This window comes from Natrix helvetica (assembly GCF_964273705.1).
Source record: "Natrix helvetica genome assembly, chromosome: 6".
NCBI lineage: Eukaryota > Metazoa > Chordata > Lepidosauria > Squamata > Natricidae > Natrix > Natrix helvetica.
The window spans coordinates 34,420,894-34,439,345 of NC_138553.1; the positions used below are offsets into that span (position 1 = coordinate 34,420,894).

At 35.9% G+C, this 18,452-nt stretch overlaps 1 protein-coding gene across 3 annotated transcripts in view; it reads left to right on the plus strand.

Annotated features, from left to right (window-relative positions):
- AGBL3 (AGBL carboxypeptidase 3) overlaps positions 1-18,452 on the plus strand; it is a 41,349-nt gene that overhangs the window by 14,152 nt on the left and 8,745 nt on the right. For all 3 annotated transcript variants that reach the window (XM_081957311.1, XM_081957309.1, XM_081957310.1), the window contains 11 exons: positions 882-1,029; positions 7,079-7,861; positions 8,597-8,759; positions 9,583-9,709; positions 10,690-10,790; positions 10,876-10,967; positions 11,140-11,188; positions 13,246-13,344; positions 14,266-14,334; positions 15,757-15,867; positions 18,181-18,274. In XM_081957311.1, coding sequence (XP_081813437.1) covers positions 882-1,029; positions 7,079-7,861; positions 8,597-8,759; positions 9,583-9,709; positions 10,690-10,790; positions 10,876-10,967; positions 11,140-11,188; positions 13,246-13,344; positions 14,266-14,334; positions 15,757-15,867; positions 18,181-18,274 — 1,836 coding nt within the window. The remainder of the gene's footprint in view (positions 1-881; positions 1,030-7,078; positions 7,862-8,596; positions 8,760-9,582; positions 9,710-10,689; positions 10,791-10,875; positions 10,968-11,139; positions 11,189-13,245; positions 13,345-14,265; positions 14,335-15,756; positions 15,868-18,180; positions 18,275-18,452) is intronic.

Genomic DNA, 18,452 nt, shown 5'->3' on the forward strand with positions numbered 1-18,452 from the left:
GAAGAAAACAACATCATCTGAAAATCTTAAGTGATTTAAATAGATTTAAATAGATTTTTATTCCATCGTTTTCCCTTTCTAGTTGCGAAATACTTCTTCAAGGCAGGCTGAGAAAAGGATAGGTGATGTTGCATCGCCTTGTCGTTCTATATTGCTTTCCACTTTAAGATCATTAAGGGAAATTGTTGCCATTGTTTTTTATATATTGATTGTAGTAACTTTATGTAAGCAATGTCTACGGCTTGGTTGAGCAATGTGTTAGGTAAGCTCCCCGTTGGGAGAGTGAGTGCGTTCAGAGAAGCGTTGTGAGAGTTGTGTTGGAGAACACACAAACCAGCATACAGAGACATTGCAGTTTAAATAGACTTTTACTTTCATGGAAATAGAGGTATCAGAGTCCATCAAACAGTCCAAGTCATACACAGATAAGAGAGTCAGTCATCAACATCTTTCAGTTAAGGGATAATCCAAATAACATAGTCCATAATCATACGAACAGTCCGGTACACAAAGTTTGCTAGCAGTTGCAAAACTTGCAATAGCTCACAGCGCTTCTAACAGCCAGCTTCCAAACACTCAGATCAGATCAGATCAGATCAGCATCTAACGGTGATTCTGGCTCCATCTTATGGCCGATTGAGGAAACAGCAGCCAATCACATTTACAGCATGATTTAAAGAAACAGGTACAGCATTGTTATATGATTTATCTATTGCCAACCCAACCGTTAGATTATATTCCTAACACAATGCATTAATTATTGCTTGCTGAAATTGCTTACTGAGTCAAACGACTTTTCATAATCAATGAAATATATTAAGAAAATGTTTTTAGCAATAATTTGCCACTGAAGATTAAGTATATTCTGTTCCTCTCAACAGCCAATAAGGACCCCAACTTTAGATATTCTCGAATAGGGGGAAGTTTCCCTTCAAAGCAAGTGCTTCCTCAATCATGGAATGACTGGGATAACACTTTGATCTTTGAAGCACGATTTGAAAGTGGAAATCTGCAAAAAGTGGTCAAAATGTAAGTTGCTTCCCATTTTCTTTTAATTTGCAAAATAGTCCATTTTTCTGAGGCATTAAGCTATTCCTTGGTAGACCTTGAATTTAGACAGCATGAAATAAGATCCAAAGTCCAATTCACTGTTTTAGGAAAATAGTCATTATTAATAAATTGTACTTCATATTTTCTTCAATGGTCTTTGCTGATTTCCTGACTGTCACAAATGAAGCAAAAAATTATAACTGCAGTCTAGATATGCATTTATAATACAGATAGTCCTCAACTTACAACAGTTCATTTAGTGGCCATTCAAAGTTACAACGGCACTGGAAAAAGTGACTTATGATCATTTTTCTTATAACTGTTGTAACATCCCCTTGGTCACATAATCAAAATTCAGATGCTTGGCAAATGGTTCATACTTATGATCACTGCTGTGCCTCAAGGTCACGTGATCACCTTTTACCACCTCTGACAAGCAAAGTCAATGGGGAAGCCAAATTCATTTAACAACTATGGCAAGAAAAGTCGTAAAATTAGGCAGAACTCATTTAACAAATGCCTCACTTAACAATAGAAATTTTGGGCACAATTGTGGTTGTAAGTTGAGGACTCTCTGTATTTTAATTTTTTTATTCCATATTTTATATTTTTATCTCTTGGGCTTTTTAATCAAAATATGATGTGAATGTGCAATACGATAAATAATCTTCAATGGTAATTTAGCAAATACTGCCCAAGTACAGGATTTATGTATTTATTGCATCAATTTATACACAGTTCCATTTATGAAGATTCTAAATAGTTTCTAAAATAATATAAGAACATTAAAAAGAAAAAAAAACATTTAGTACAGTTACAAACGCACCATCATCAGTGGTAGCTTGGTGTGCTCGTTTTCCTCTGTAAAGCCCTTCATGGCATAAGATCTAGCCAGCTGAAGCACTGTAATTTCTGCTCATATTGTATGGTTTGACAGGCATATTTTGTGCCTTCTGCCTATTACACCTGTTATGCTGCACCCTCGTCTTTTTCCACTTTTCTCTCTGCATTCATTCTCCCAACAGTTCAAGGGAATGACAGACATCCCATTTCTTCCCTCTTTGAACGTCACTGCATCCATCCATAACGGTAAAAGACAGACTAGAAATAAAAATTAAAATAAGCAAGAAAATAGTAAGAGAACACCTGTCTGACCTTGATGAATATAAATCACCTGGACCTGATGGATTACATCCCAGAGTTCTGAAAGAGCTAGTAGATGTTATCTCAGAACCACTGTATCATATCTTTAAAAAATCTTGGAGCACTGGGGATCTACCAGAGGATTGGAAAAGGGCTGATGTGGTTCCCAGCTTCAAAAAAAAGGGTGGGGGGAACAGACCCAGGAAACTACAGACCAATCAGCCTAACATCAATATCTGGGAAGATACCTGGGGGGGGGGGAGTGGGGACAGATCTGTAAACATCTAGAAACAAATAAAGTTACAACTAGTATATAACTTTGTTAAAAATGGATCTTGCCAAACCAATCTTATTTCATTCTTTAACAAAGTGACTGAATTAGTAGACGAGCAAAATGCTGTGGACATAGTATATTTAGACTTCAGCAAGGCATTTGACAAAATATACTACAACCTTCTACTTGGTAAGCTAGAAAAATGTGGGATAGACAGCATCACCACCAGATGGATTTGCAACTGGCTGGCAAACTGTATTCAATAAGTAGTCCTTAATGGTACCACATCCACATGGAGAGAAGTAAGCAATGGGTACCACAAGGTTCTGTTCTAGTACTCTTCAATATCTTCATAAATGACTTAGATGAGGGAATAGAAAGAGAACTCATCAAATTTGCACATGACACTGAACTGGCTTCAATACCCCAGAAGACAAGCTCAGGATCCAAAAGATCTTGACAAATTTGAACAATGGGCCCTATCCAACAAAATTAAATTTAATGTAGAGAAAAGCAGACTTTTATACCTGGGCCAAAAAACCTAAAGGTACAAGTACAGATTAGGAGAAACCTGGCTTCAAAACAGTAACTGTGAGAGGGAACTTGGGGTCTTAGTGGATGATCACTTAAGTATGAGTCAGCAGTGTGGAGCAGCAGCCAAAAAAGCTAATACAATCCTTGATTGTATAAACAGAGGCATAGAATCAAAATCACATGAAGTTTTAGTATCACTTAAGGCCTTGGTAAGACCACATCTGGAATACTGCATCCAGCTTTGATCACTACATCACAAAAAATACATTGAGACTTTGGAAAAAGTGCAAAGAGGAGCAACTAAGATGATTAAAGGCCTGGAGGCTTAAACATAGAAAGATTGGAGGATTTGTGTTTGGCTAGTCTAGAGAAAAGAAGGACTAGGGATGACATAACAGCAGTATTCCAGTATTTGAGAGGCTGCCATGAAGAAGGGGTCAATTTATTTTCCAAGCACTAGAGGGCAGGACAAGAAACAATGGATAGAAACTAATCAAGGAGAGAAGCAACCTGGAATTGAGGAGAAACTTCCCAACAGTGAGGACAATTAACCAGTGGGACAGCTTGCCTTCATACGTGGGTGCTTCATCTCTGGAGGTTTTTAAGAAGAGACTGGACAGTCACTTGTCTGAAATGGTATAGGATCTCCTGCTTGAGCAGGGGGCTGGACTAGAAGTCTTCCTAGGTTCCTTCCAGCTCTATTCTGATTCTGAATCATCCAATTATCGCTTTGGAAAAGTCAGTATGAGCAATTCATTCATCTACATATGAGAATGCAATCCATTACAGCCCACTCAATCTTCCCCTATATACTGTTCTTATTTAAGTAAAAAAAAGTTTCCCCACGATTATTATTTTAAAGGGGGAAACTACTACTATCCCTCATAACATCAGCATTTCTCCCAGTCTAATCTACCACAAACTCCAGTTCAGCCATCAGACCCTCTTCAATTCTGTATTTTCTCCTCCTAACAAACGAATCCATAATCTTAGATTTTGAGTGACCTGTAAAATCAATTCTTATCTACTTCTCCTTGCTTCTATTTCTGGAGTACAGGAAACTGCTGACCTAATTCCTTGACTACAGTTACTCCCTTTACTGAATGTCTTCCTGGAAGTAACAAAGGGGTTGCCAGTGTTGAACACAAATGTCAGCTTCTGAGAAGACCTTTTAATAGTTTTGGGAATCAGCTGACATGCATGCAGTAAATGTTGGCCATGGTAGCAACAGCAATTCACACACAGCCCCACTAGACTCCAAACTGCATTTATAACATCAGCAATCTTTTTTCTTCTCTAAGACCACACCTGGCACAGTTTCAAACAAAAGATTGTCCTTTTGAATCTCTGCAGTCACTTTATACTGCGTGCCCTCATACGAGCCGTCTTGCTTTTAATGTTCTTCTACATCCAATTTCCCTTCCTTATTATTTATTTCCATTTCTCCATCTCCAGAATCTTCTCTCCGTACTCCTCTCCTTTCTGCATGGACCCTTTTACTTTTCTTGCCATCACCTTCTCTGCATTTATAATCGCCCAATTGGCTTTCTTCACAAAATTCTTTTATCTCTGTTTCAACCCAAACCATTTTATTAATTTATTTGATTAAGCTTTATCCTGAGCAGTTTAGTTTAAAAATTATTTTTCTTCTGCAGCAGTATACCTATTGAGCTGTCAGTTCCTTTGGTACTAACTGCCAATCAGTCTATTTATATGCTTTATAAGACAAAGACAACAGCTAGTTGTCAGGAAAATAAAATAATGTTGTTTTTTCAAGTACAATTAACTCTGATTGGCAGAAATGCTGCTCTGCTTACCAAAATCTTTGTAAATGCTAAAAAAAAACACCCCACCTAACTTAGGCATCCATATTTTCTTGTAGAACTATTCCAATCTACAACAGGAGCAGGAACATACATGTTTATATTTGTCATGCTTAATATTTTAGAGGAAGGAACAAATATTATTTAAATTTTTAACCAATTCTGAACTGGTAATGCACCTGAAATTGGATCCCATGAGTAACACAAGGTATTTGTGTATAGTTTGCACCACTACCGGGATCTGAGTGTTCACATTTGTAAACTGTTATCTTTGCACAATAAAGTAATAAAACCTCCCATTGAACCTTGTCTGGGCATGGAGACAAACTTGGATAGGTAATTACTTCCTCACAGATGTCAGCTTCTCTCATCTTTTTCAATTCCTTGTAGTACTTGGCATGTACAGTATCTCATTGTTCACTAACATCTACTGTTGCTCCCTCCAGCTGGCCAGCTTGACTTGTTAAAAGCTGGAAGCAACACATACTTTGCCCTTGCTGTTCACCTCGCTATAATTAGCTTTACATTAAAAAAAAATTTACTGTGAGAGTGACAGTTATTTATCCAATCAATAATAAAGGACAGACGAAGTCAAGGCACCTTAGCCCCTTGGCTTCTGAAAAAGGAGAGACTCCCAGAGGTGGGTGGTGGAATGAGGTGGGAATTCCTGTCATTGGGAAGCTACTCTACCCACCATTCTAGAGGACATTTTGAGACTGACATCATAGCATGAGAGCCAAACTTATTAATGATTTGGAGAGGCAATAATATTGTGGAGATAATTGGCTCAACTTTACAAGGTCCATAGTGTTGTGAGGCATTGATCTCAGATTGGAGGGGACCTTGGACATTGAACTATAGATCAAGACTGAGCTAGTGAGGGCTGATAACTACTCATGAATTTAAAATATTCAGCTGGATTTTTTTAAATATGGGTTTTCTTTCTTTATTTTTGCTTTCATTGAGTTGATGTATGCCCAGGTTGGGAATTCTAGATTTTTACTTATTTATTTGTATCCCATATTTATTATTTTTACAAACAACCCAAGGCAGTGAATACATCCAACACATTTTCCTCCTTCTATTTTCCCCACAACAACCTTGTGAGGTAGGTTGGTCTGAGAGAGAGTGACTGGCCAAGGTCACCCAGCTGGCTTTCATGGCTAAGACAGGACTTGAACTCACAGTCTCTGGTGACTTAGTCACTAGACCAAACTTGCTTATGGAACCATGTAGATCTGTAAATCACATTTGGAGGGTACCAAATTAAAAGCTGTTATTTTTCAAGTACACCGTTAAAATAATCTCTGCCCTGAATTTCCACATGTATCCAAATTCTGATATTAAAACTATTTCTTGACATTTGTTATATAATCGAATTAAAAATGCCATTCCTGGGAAATTTAATGCACTCTTATGTATGGTTTTACATCTGTAGCCTGTTTTACTTCTAGTAAAGAAGTAAACTTTATTTTTGTTTTTCCATTTATCCTGATAACTCTGCAAAGTAGATTAGCCTGATACATTGCAATGGTTCCCAGATTACTAAATGAATTTTGTGCTAGAATGAGGTTTGGATCTCTCATCACCCTCAATACCACTCAATTTGTTTGTAACTCAAATGTTAGTGCTTATTTTTAAATGTTAAAATATGTCTATAAAAAAGTTCCATTCAAAGCTGAAATCAATAATTGACAATGGGACCCTGTAAATATAATTTCAAATAAATTTGGCTTTAAGAAAATATGTGTTGCTTAATAGATAATTAAGGATTTAAGGAAAGAAGGTTTGTTTGAAATGAAGGATTGATTAGTAATGGTAATGGTAATTAGTCATGTTTGATAGATAACCAGTGATTTTATTTCTAATTGTAAAAATTGATGCACAAAGACCTGTAACCAAATGACATGCTTGATGAAATTGAGGAAAGTTTTTTGTATGTGTTGTTTTGTTTTTGTTTGTTTTAAAAATTATATGTGTGTGTGTGTATTGTGTCACAACCCCCGGTATGCCCAAATATGGGAGGGAACACACTGCTTCCCCTTTCTGTCCTTCGGCTCACTCCAGGAGACCATCTATACTAGTCTCCCTTTATTTATTTATCAGCACAAATACAACATATATGTGTGTGTGTGTGTGTTGTTAACAGGCATGAAGGAAATACGAATGGTCAAATACGAATAAATTACACAACATAAATTACGTTCTATGTATAATTTATATTAAAAATATTTTCTCCTTTTTCCCTTGCTAGTAATGATTTTGAATACCAGTTGACACTGCGTACTGATCTCTACACAAATAAGCACACCCAATGGTACTACTTCCAGGTTACCAACACCCAAGCAGGAATGCCTTACCGATTCACCATTGTCAACTTCACCAAGCCAACAAGCTTGTACAATCGTGGCATGCGCCCATTATTATATTCAGAAGCAGAAGCAAAGATCCACAAGGTGGGGTGGCAAAGGACAGGAGATCAAATCAAGTATTATAAAAACAATTTCAGCAATGATGGGCACCAATATTTTTCCTTGACATGGACTTTCCAGTTTCCACATGACAGGGATACTTGCTATTTTGCCCACTGCTATCCATACACTTACAGCAACCTGCAAGACTACTTGTCAGCCATCGCCAGAGACCCAAGGCGCTCCAAATTCTGCAAAATCCGTATATTATGTCATTCTCTGGCTAGGAATATAGTCTATGTTTTAACTATTACCAATCCCTTGAAAGATTTTAATAGGGAAAAATGCAAGTCAGCAGTCATTTTGACGGCAAGGGTGCATCCTGGTGAAACAAACAGTTCATGGATGATGAAGGGCTTTCTGGATTACCTTCTGGGGGATTCAGATAATGCGCAATTGCTCCGAGACACTTTTATTTTTAAAGTGGTACCGATGTTGAATCCAGATGGTGTGATTGTGGGCAATTATCGCTGCTCTTTAGCCGGCAAGGACTTGAATCGCAATTATAGATCAGATCTTAAAGAGTCTTTCCCTTCTATTTGGTATACCCGCAGCATGATCAAAAGGTAAAAAGGTAACACAATCACTTCTATCTGCTTAATACATTTATTCTCTGTTCAATATTAGTTCACTGTTAATGAATGCATGATTTTATTATCCAACCTGTTCCACTTTAGTTCAGAGATTACTGGTTTTTTTCTATACAGTATGTAATTTTTATTGCAACTATTATTTTTTTGTAATTGACATGTGGAATGAAAAGACCAATTTCTGGAAGAGAAGAAAAGAATAGGTACTATATAACAATAAAAGTCATACACTGAGCTTTAATTAAGTTATATAAAATGATGAAGACCATACATATGATTTAATTTAAAAATATTAACCTGCTATGGAGACAGCATTTTAATATTGTATATTTAATATTTCCAACAATTAAGGGAGATGTGACAAGGAGATGAAGCTGAATCTCCAGCATATACAATGAAAAAGCTTCTATTGAACATGGATCACTACTTGTGGCTGTCATGCCTACATATAATGGGTAACTTAAAATCTAAACTATCTTAAAATGATACCTACAATCAGTGGCGGATTAAGCCTCACTGATGCCCTAAGTACTGACAAATCTTGGTGCCCCTTTGTACATACTGTACAAATCTTCATTGGTTTCTTTTTTCTTTCTCAACTTTGTAGTGCCCCCTTGACACCACTGCCTACAATTCCTAGTGTAACCCAATCAGAGTATCTAAGTTTCAATAACCAAAACTCTCATAATGTGATTTTGTCTCTCGTAACAGAATAATGGAAGAGCGAAATGTTCTTCTATACTGTGACCTTCATGGTCATAGCAGGAAAGAAAATGTCTTCATGTATGGCTGTGAAAAAAAAGAACAAGATGAAAGGGCATGCTTACTCCAGCGCATTTTTCCTTTCCTCATGAGCAAAAATTGTCCAGATAAAGTAAGCCAATTTTTAATATTATATCTCAGATAATTAATCAAATCCCTTTGCATGTTAGTTTAATATTATACTGTAATGATCGTAAACTCAGAATCAGTCTGTCCCTCAATCTAATAAATATTTTAAATGTAGATTTCAGATATATCATGTTAACTATTAATTCTATTAAGATATAAATGCATAACTTTTCATGTCTAGGACAATACTCAGTCTTTGAGTGTACTGTAGTGGGCGGTAGTAGGATAAGGAGAAAAATGTATTTAAAATTTAATAAATTAAAACTGTAATTGTATATTCCAGGTATTTAATAACTTTTCTTTTTAGTACCAACTTTTGAACAAATGTGTTCAACATATGAACAATGTGTCCAAACCTTTGAGCAGAACTTTAGGTTGTGCGTCTCTATATAACGACAGTTTCATAGATCTACCTCTAGAAGTTTGATTAGATTTTGCAATTGCAGTGGGATTTTTAGTTCATATAAAACAATAACTACTTCAACTGCGCACTATTTTCTCCCATATCTTAAAAGCACTTTATTTTGGCTATGCTCTGCTGTTCACATTATTTTTATGCATTACTCCAGTTTTTTCTATAGGAGCAGAATGTTACATCATACACTTCCCTTTTTCTTTCAGAAATGATGTGAATTAAGCAAAGGAACGACATGAACTGATAGCTTGATATTATAGCTTGCATATTGAAAGGAGAGCATTATCTGAGGAGGTTGTTTTAAATCATGTCTGCGAATCTGCTCTGTAATGAGTAATTTGTCTCTTTAGCAGGAATTCCTAAACTTTATTTCATTTCTTATCCTATTAAGTTCTCATTCCAAGATTGCAATTTTAAAATGCAGAAAGGCAAAGAAGGAACAGGTCGAGTAGTTGTGTGGAAAATGGGCGTCAACAACAGCTATACCTTGGAAGTAACCTTCTGTGGCTCTAAACTGGGTAAAGGAAGTAATATTACTCCAGAATTAATAACTAATGTATTCAATAGCAGCTCTTGCATTGAAGAGATAATTGCTAAATAAAGATAAGATCATCAATTCCTGGTGTCCAGATGGACATGTTCTCTCTTGGCAAACCATGAAAGTGGTATTGCCTTCTTTGAATATTTTTTTTCTTAAATTGCCAGCCTAGCCTGCCAAGTACTAAGCAGATCAAACCATCCTCAAAATTGGCTAGGTTGAAAATAGATGTTTACAAAAGTGTCTTAGAATTTTATTTAACTAAAGAAAAAAATAGTTATGAATATCAATAATCACAGATGAGCAATTATGTTTCAATTACTATAGTGTGCTACTTTTATCCCTATTAGTGAAATGGGAAAGCTAGCAGTTCCTAACAAAATTCCTAATTGCCAGAAGGTTTGGAGTAGAATCAAAAAGTAACCCTCGTGCAAAACGAACAAAGTAAAGACACTTTAAAATATAGCTAATTCTTCAACTATATAGTTTCAGCACTTTGTACACATTGTACAAATTCAACCATGATCTATCAATGATTTATAAAATGTATAAGAATATTTTCATAATTTTTTTATTTGATACATTTGTAAAACAATAGCCAGAATTCAGTTTTCTTATGTTCTCCAGAGCAGGAATGCTTAAAAGCCTGGAAATAGCAATGCACCGGCCTGCGGTACCTCTGGCAGCCAAAACGGGGCACGCCCCATTTTCAGTCTGGACAGTCTCCTGCAGCACTCTGCTGGCCAAAACGTGCATCCTGTTTTGGCCAGCAGAATGCTGCAGGAGGCGTCTGTCCCATTTCCCCCCCCCCACCTCCCAGTCGGCCCGTGGAGGAGAACTACGATGCTGATCCGGCCCTCGAAGAAATTCAGTTTGACACCCCTGATCCAGAGTATATAAAATTAAAATTATTATATATACAATTCTTTTTTCCAATATGGTTTCCCTTTTGTATTATAGGAAATAGAAATGCTACCCACTTCAGTGCTAAAGATTTGGAGTCCATTGGATACAATTTCTGTGATTCATTATTGGCATTTTGTACTGAAAAGAAGAGCAAGGTAATTCAGAGGAACATTTTTTCCCATACAGAACTGAATAATAATAGGCACTGACTTTCACTGCTGACTCTGTGATCTCTCCTAGTACAATGAATGCCTGAAAGAATTAGAGGAACTAGTAAAACAGGATGATCCAGCTGCCTCTCTCAATGAAATAGGAGACAGAGGAGATTCTAGGTAAATGGATTGTTTCTCCAAAAATATTTGTAGCCATATTAAAAAGTGAAATCATTAGCTATGATATGTTTCCCAGTTCTGTTATCTGATAAGGTAATTAAGTATTGTTAAAAGAGTATCTTATTGTTCACAATCCTGTAAATCAAAACAACATACTTGTTTCCTTTTGCAGTTCAGACAGTTCGGACTCTAATGAGTTTACTGATAAAACAGAAGGCCAGGTACAGTAAAATTATCATTCAACTATTTCCATCACTTTTATACTTGAAATGTATTTTCTTGGCATTTAATATAGAGATAAACAAAATTGTTGGGATATATCAAAACATTGTCATCTCCCCTCATTTAATTTAGAAACAATGTCAAAATAAAGTATATGAGACAAAGTGTGCGTTAAAATGTAATTTCAAACATTTATATACCGCCTACATGCCTAGGATTGAAGCTGAAGTGATTTGATTCGCCTTATTTGATTATTAGCTATTGGCTAAAAGATTAAGAATTCTATGGTATTATGCTTTTTTTACAAAATAATGTAAGGGAAAGCAATACTTAAGATAAACTGTTGCATGATAAACTATAATAAACTATTGCATTGACCTAATTTGACAAAAAAAAATTATGTCCAACCATAATCTGACACTAAATTCAATAAACCAGAGGATGCAAGTTACTAAATCCAGACTAAGAGAAGTCTTCTGATCTTCACAAAAGCGACAGATGATAATTCCCAATTTTCTAAGATGGAAGTAGCCATAACTGAATAAATTACTTTTTTAAAAGATCTTTAAAATGAAGGGACCTTTTAAAGGCCTGAACTTGGAAAGCCATAAACAATAGGGTCTGAAAAGATCCATTACTGAAATGCCTCTCTTTGGCCTGGGATAACAGAATAATAGAGTTGGAAGGGACCTGTTGCTCAAGCAGGAACCCTAACCATTTCAGACCAATATTTGTCCAATCTCTTCTTAAAAAGTATCATGCAGGCAATTAGATAAATCATTTATGGCAGACTCTCTGAGCAAGTTACAAGTAGCTAATTTACTGTATATTAGACTTTACTCCAGTTACCTTGCTATCCAGAAACAACTTTATCTTTTGAAAGGCACTGCTATCATTGCAATTGAGCGACTGAGAGGAAGAAGTATCTGCTGCGGGCCATTAATAATTGTTATTATCCTATATTATGCATCCATTTTATACTAGTTGCAAACAGGCCAGAATGCAAATTTTGTATGAGGAAAGTAGCCACAGAAACAAAAAAAAGAGATTCCCAAGTGCCAGTGAAAATGATTTTATTAAAACTGAATGCAGATCAGAAACATAATCCTTTCTCAAGGATACTCTAAAAACATAAGCATTGCCAGAAGGAATAGGCATTCTATTAATTAATGAGTAAATGAAACACAAAGTTCACTTTGTACTTTAAAGAGGGAAGATATATCAAGCTCTGGGTCTATGTACGTAGTTATATATTGATAGACACTCTTGGGAAGGTACAGAAGTCAATAACAAGCAAGCCCTGTCCTAACGAGTGTTGCAAAGAAAGAGCAGGTCTCATCACAAGTGACTGCAGCACACAGAGAGAGCCAATGAAGTAGGCAAAACAGCATATCTCCCAACTGTAGTAATAAAATCATAAAAGTTGGGTGAAAAGCAATGGAAAACCTATAAAAGTAGTCATTAGTGACAGAAGCAGCAATAAATAGGTTAGTAGATCCTGGCTCCTTTTCCTGCCTTAAATCAATCTGTGCTAGTGCTCTTTTAAAAGTGCATTTGACTCATAGAAAGCATAATGTCAATCATTTGCAAGGAGATGACACTGCAGTAATCAGATGTCCAGTTTCTTCTAGAAGCAAAACCAAAATACCCAATACCCTGGAGGCAGGTGCCAAAAAACAAAGCAAAAGAGGGCATACCTCAAGTCTAAAGCAGTCATTAGAAACCAGGCAGATCCTAACTTTTGGTCAAATCAGCCACCTCTAAAAATGGGTTGGGAAAAGAGTAAAAACACTACGTTGAGTTGCTTCAGTTATGGGTGGATATGAGAGCATTGGAAAAACTTACCTGGGCATATCAGAATAATTATAGCAATTTGGAAATTGTGGGAGTTGACAGAGATGTGTCATATTTCTTATAACATTTGTATTTGCCTTTAAATATTTTAGAGATAGGGATGGTATAGTTTAATAATTAAAATAGACTTAAGTAAATGTTCTACTATCTTTATCTTTAATCCTGTTAAGCTTAACTAATTTAATTTTCTCTTTCTTGGCAGACCAAATCAAAGAAAAAATATTTGAAAGTAAAGAAGGAAAGAAGCTTTGTTTTGGAATCCTCAGGAAGAAGATATTCCAAACATTTACATGAACCAGTGGTAGATTATAATTATTGTATAGTAACTACTCGGTACAGTTTGTTGAATCTTACAGATGTTCACTACATGCCAGTTATGCTATTTCCTTTTGGGATAAGAAGTGTTAGGTCGAAAAGAAGTAAGAAATAATAAGGCAAAAAAAGAAGCCTTGAAATAAGGAAAAGGAAAGAAAAAGTGCAGAACATTGTTTACTATCCCTACCTTCCACCAAAGCACTGTTGCTTCTATTATATCTGTTTTCTTTTTCATAAATGTATTATTTAAATTTCTCATGTCCCTTTTGTTCAGATCTCCTCAATTCAACCATGGCTCTTAGTCTTTTTAAATTTTTTATTATTATTATTTCCCTACATAATGTAGATATTCGCATTTCTGTATTATATTTAAAAATGGAAAGAAATTGGAAGAATAAACAATATGTGCCGTAGTTTAAAAAGAACCAGATGTGGTATTCAGCAGGTTCTGACCAGTTCTGGAGAACCGGTAGCGGAAATTGGTGATTTTACAGTATCACCTGCCACGCCCACAGAACCGGTTGTAAAAAAATTTGAATCCCACCACTGGAAAGAACTATTAGATTAGTTCAGGCTATATATTAGCCCAGTAAATGAACCATTTCATAAAGATATATTAGTACTGTTGCTGGGACTATGGTTTTTTCATTTTGCCTACAAAATTCTCCATCATAACATCAGGAGAGGTTTTAATCAAGAGCAATTTATTTAAAAAACATACTTATAAATTTAAATACAATATTTTCCTATTATGGGATACACAGTAATTCAGAAAGATTGTATTTTGAATGTTTTGTTCTTCTGTGGAAATAGAATTAGAAAAGAAACAGAGTCTTGAAAATCTGGAAACAGTTCTATAATATCTTGAGTGATTGTTCCTTGTAGTGATTAGTTTTTTCTTATTTAGAATGAATCCAAAAAACCAGAAGACCTTTCTCACAGAGTTTCCAAGACTCAAGAACAAATAATTAAAAATGTAAATATTTTATTATATCATTAAATTCTAATATAAAGCTCAGTAATTTTGTACAATGATTCAACAGAAAATAATAATTGACATAGGAAATATTGTTTGCAATAAGTCATCCTAGCCAATCACATTTGTTTATTTTATTTTGTTGCACATTTCTGTCCATGCATAACAATATCAAATGAAAACATCTTAATTTCATTGATTTTTTTTCTGAAATATTTTCAACTGTCCTTCAATAGTTAGACCAATGAGAAATATAACTGGTAATTTATCCAACCATAATTTTGACAGCATGATCACAATGTGGTAACCTTGATATAATTTCAAAACTGCCTAAGTAATTTTAAGAAGTTTCTACAAGTCATTAATATAGAAATGAACTATTTCTGAATAAGTTAATTACTGTTAGGAGAAATGCTGTGTATAACTGTTGCTACAAGTAATATTTTTATAATTATAAAATACAGATACTTCATTCAAGCTAAAGACATTACAGAATGTTACTATTTAGTTAGTTAGTTAGTTAGCTAGTTAGTTTGTCAAACATGTGCGAGTTAACAGGTATAAATATAAACATGGACATTAACACAGGAAATGGGTGCGAATAAATGGGGACAATAGGACAGGGACGGTAGGCACGCTGTTGTGCTTATGTACGCCCCCTTACAGACCTCTTAGGAAAGGGGTGAGGTCCACACTAGACAGTTTAAGTTATGGGAGTTTGAGGATGTAACAACAGAGTCGGGTAGTGCATTCCAGGCATTGATCACTCTACTGCTGAAGTCATATTTCCTGCAATCAAGTTTGGAGCGTTTTACCTTGTATCTACTGTTTGCCCATGTATTATTGCGGTTGAAACTGAAGTAGTCATTGACAGGTATGACATTATAGCAGACTAGCTTTCCCCAGTGGGTGCTTTCCAGCTGTGTTTGATTGTAACTTCATAGTTCCTAACAAACATGGCATGTAGGTACAATTTATAGAAGTTGTAATCTATATTTCTAGAGACGTTGGTTTTAAGTCTTGGCAGTCAATTACCTCAAAAGCAAGATTCTCACAGAAGTCTCTTTAATCAGATTTATTGAAGCAGAAAAGGGATTAGGTTACAGAAATCTCAACAAATGGATTGTTTTCATTTTCAGAATTCATTTTATTTCCCAGTCTTCTAAGGCAGAAATCTCAGTCTCTTAACTATGGCCTCTAAGTGAACTGACAAAAAGGCATTAAAAAATGTAAGAGAATAATATCCAGGTGTCCAAAAGGGAATCTGTTTGAGGCACTGAACATAACATTACATCCAGATTGAATTTTGTCAGTCATTTGTGAAGTAATTTTTTTTTACCTCAAGCTTTCTTTCTGTTATCAGTGTACGTGTTTAGTTCTGTACATTAAGTATATTTGTTACCCATTTATTTTTCTCCACAGGCCCAGGTTTTTCAGAAATTAAAACTGATGGAATTACAAAACATTGAAAGAGAAAAATATGAAATTACCAAGAATGTAGAGACTTTTTCTAGAACAACAAATGCAAAAAAGGTTTGGCTGTCATCTTAATAGAATAAATTTTGCAACATAAATAAGAGAATGTTGACTTCTTTTTTCTATATACTTTTAAATCTTATTGCTACACAGGCCATTTGCAAATATATTCATGCAGTGCATCATTTAAATTATTGCTGATGCTTAAATATATGTTTAAATTACTGAAATGGAATTATATTGTAGAGCTAATTCTGCATTTCCCATTTCTTGCTTTTCCCATTCCTGATGTCATCATAATTGAAGTTGCTATAGGAATTGTTTTTGTGTGTATGTGTGTAGGTGAATGTTGCATTGCTTCTGTTAATTGGAATAGTACCATTATTGTTCCTCTCTACAAAGATAAAAATAGCAAAATTAAATGCAAAAACTAGGGGGTCACATTGGTATGGTTGGGAATGCTGAAAGCTTGGGATAACCATGTAAGGAATGGTTAAGGTGACTTAATGGGATTGGTTGTGGATTTGAATGTATTTGTATGTGGATGATGTCTGACATTTGCAGTAAATATTGATTATATGGTTCTGAAAATTAATGTACCAAATTAGTGGATTTAACAGTAATTGCAAGTTATAAATAGTGAAAAGCAGAGCAATAATATGAATATTTGTGACTATAGAATTTCACTAATATGTAAACTAAAGTTGAGGAATTAAGTGGAAAACTGTAAAGATGTGCAAACACTGATAGAAGACACCGCTACAGTAGTACACAAGCTATTGCAAGGAAATATAATATGCAACTAGCACATAGGCTGTTGTGTGTTTTATTGCAAGAATGTTGTCCATGATATTGTAAAAGAAGGTGACATTTTTATGTTTAAGAATATGCTTCTGTCTGTTTTGTTACACAAAATAAAAGTTGGTTATACCGGGAAGAAAAGTAAATTGAATGCATTGGAAATGGAGTATTTAACATGTAGGTACGGAAAACAAGAAGAGATATGAGTTCAAGAAAAATGAGAGCTAAGTGAATTAATGTGGATCTCGTTCAAAAATGACAAGTGTGCAAAAAATGTGTTCAGGTGATTTGATCATATACCAACCATGTATGACAATCAAATTGCAAAACACACACACACACACACACACACACCAGTGACTTTGTAAACTAGACTTAGTGTATAGTGTTGGTATAAACTAGATTTGGCTTTTTTCCCCTTTGCTCATGCCTCCTGGTCCTTTGCCTTAATATTTCCTACTCCTTTTCTATTCTTTCCTATTATTGTTCTTCATTCCAAAAGAGCGTGGTATGTGCATGTGCATGTATTAAGGTTAGTTTTTATAATTTTGTGGAATAACTCAATTATGTCTGATTAAAAATAAAATAGATGTGTTTATGCTTTAAAATGTTGACTTTACGTGCAGAGCAGTGACATGCGGTGAGGTTTATGGCTGGTGAGGCTGGTGACATCATCAGGAAGGTGGGGAATGGGACCACATGTGCAGGAGGCTGAGGCAGCCTCAGCCTCCTGCATACGTGGTCCCATTCCCCACCTTCCTGAGTCAACATGAAGGGGACCGCACAGCGCAAGCTGCGGGACTGTGGAGAGCGCTCCCCGCACTTGCACTCTGCGCTCTCTACCTTCTTGAGTCAACATGAAGGGGACCGCGGAGCGCAAGCGCGGGGGAGCACGCTCCATGGTACCCTTCATGTTGACTCAGGAAGGCGGGGAATGGGACCACGTGTGCAGGAGGCTGAGGCAGCCTCAGCCTCCTGCACACGTGGTCCCATTCCCCGCCTTCCTGAGTCAACATGAAGGGGACCGCGGAGCTCGCTCCCCCGCGCTACGCGGTCCCTGCCTTCTTGAGTCAACATGAAGGGACCGTGGAGCGTGAGCCGGCGGAGCGTGCTCCGCGGTCCCCTTCATGTTGACTAAGGAAGGCAGGGAATTGGACCACGTGTGCTTTTTCCCTTTTTTTTCTTTTCATGATGAGAGTGGTGAGGCTCTGCCTCCCCTGCCTCCCCTGACCGCACGTCCCTGGTGCAGAGAGAATATTTCATCTATAAGCATTCCATTCTTTAAACCAGTCTTCCTCGGCCTGGTACCCTTCTAATGCATTAGTCTTCACTTTCTCACTTTCTCTCAATTTAGACTACAGCATCTACCTACATAATTCATTGGAATTATGGCCAGACATAATGAGGAAAAATGCAGCAGTATTTAGCATACCCAGACTACTTATAGTCTGTGCCATAAAACTATTTATCACAGATTTTAATTAGTCTTTACATACAAAGAAAGAAATTAGGGAGTTCAGTAATGTGGAAGAATAGTAATCATGCATTTGTCTCTGTTTTCTCTAATAGTCAAAGGCTTTAGCAGGGGTTCATGAATTGTTTAAAGAAACTAGTTCCATTTTAAAAAGTAAACCAGATCAAATGGCTTTCCCCTCTAAAAAAGGTAAGAACATTTTTATCAGCTTGTACATTTTGTTAGTTACATGGTGCATTATAAATAGGGTATGTTCTACATTTTATATAATCTTCCCAGTCCTGTATAATGTCCTTATAACTTCCATTTTAGCTGTGAAGTAGCTAGTACCTGCACTAGTGACCAACTTAAAATGTATTAAAGATTA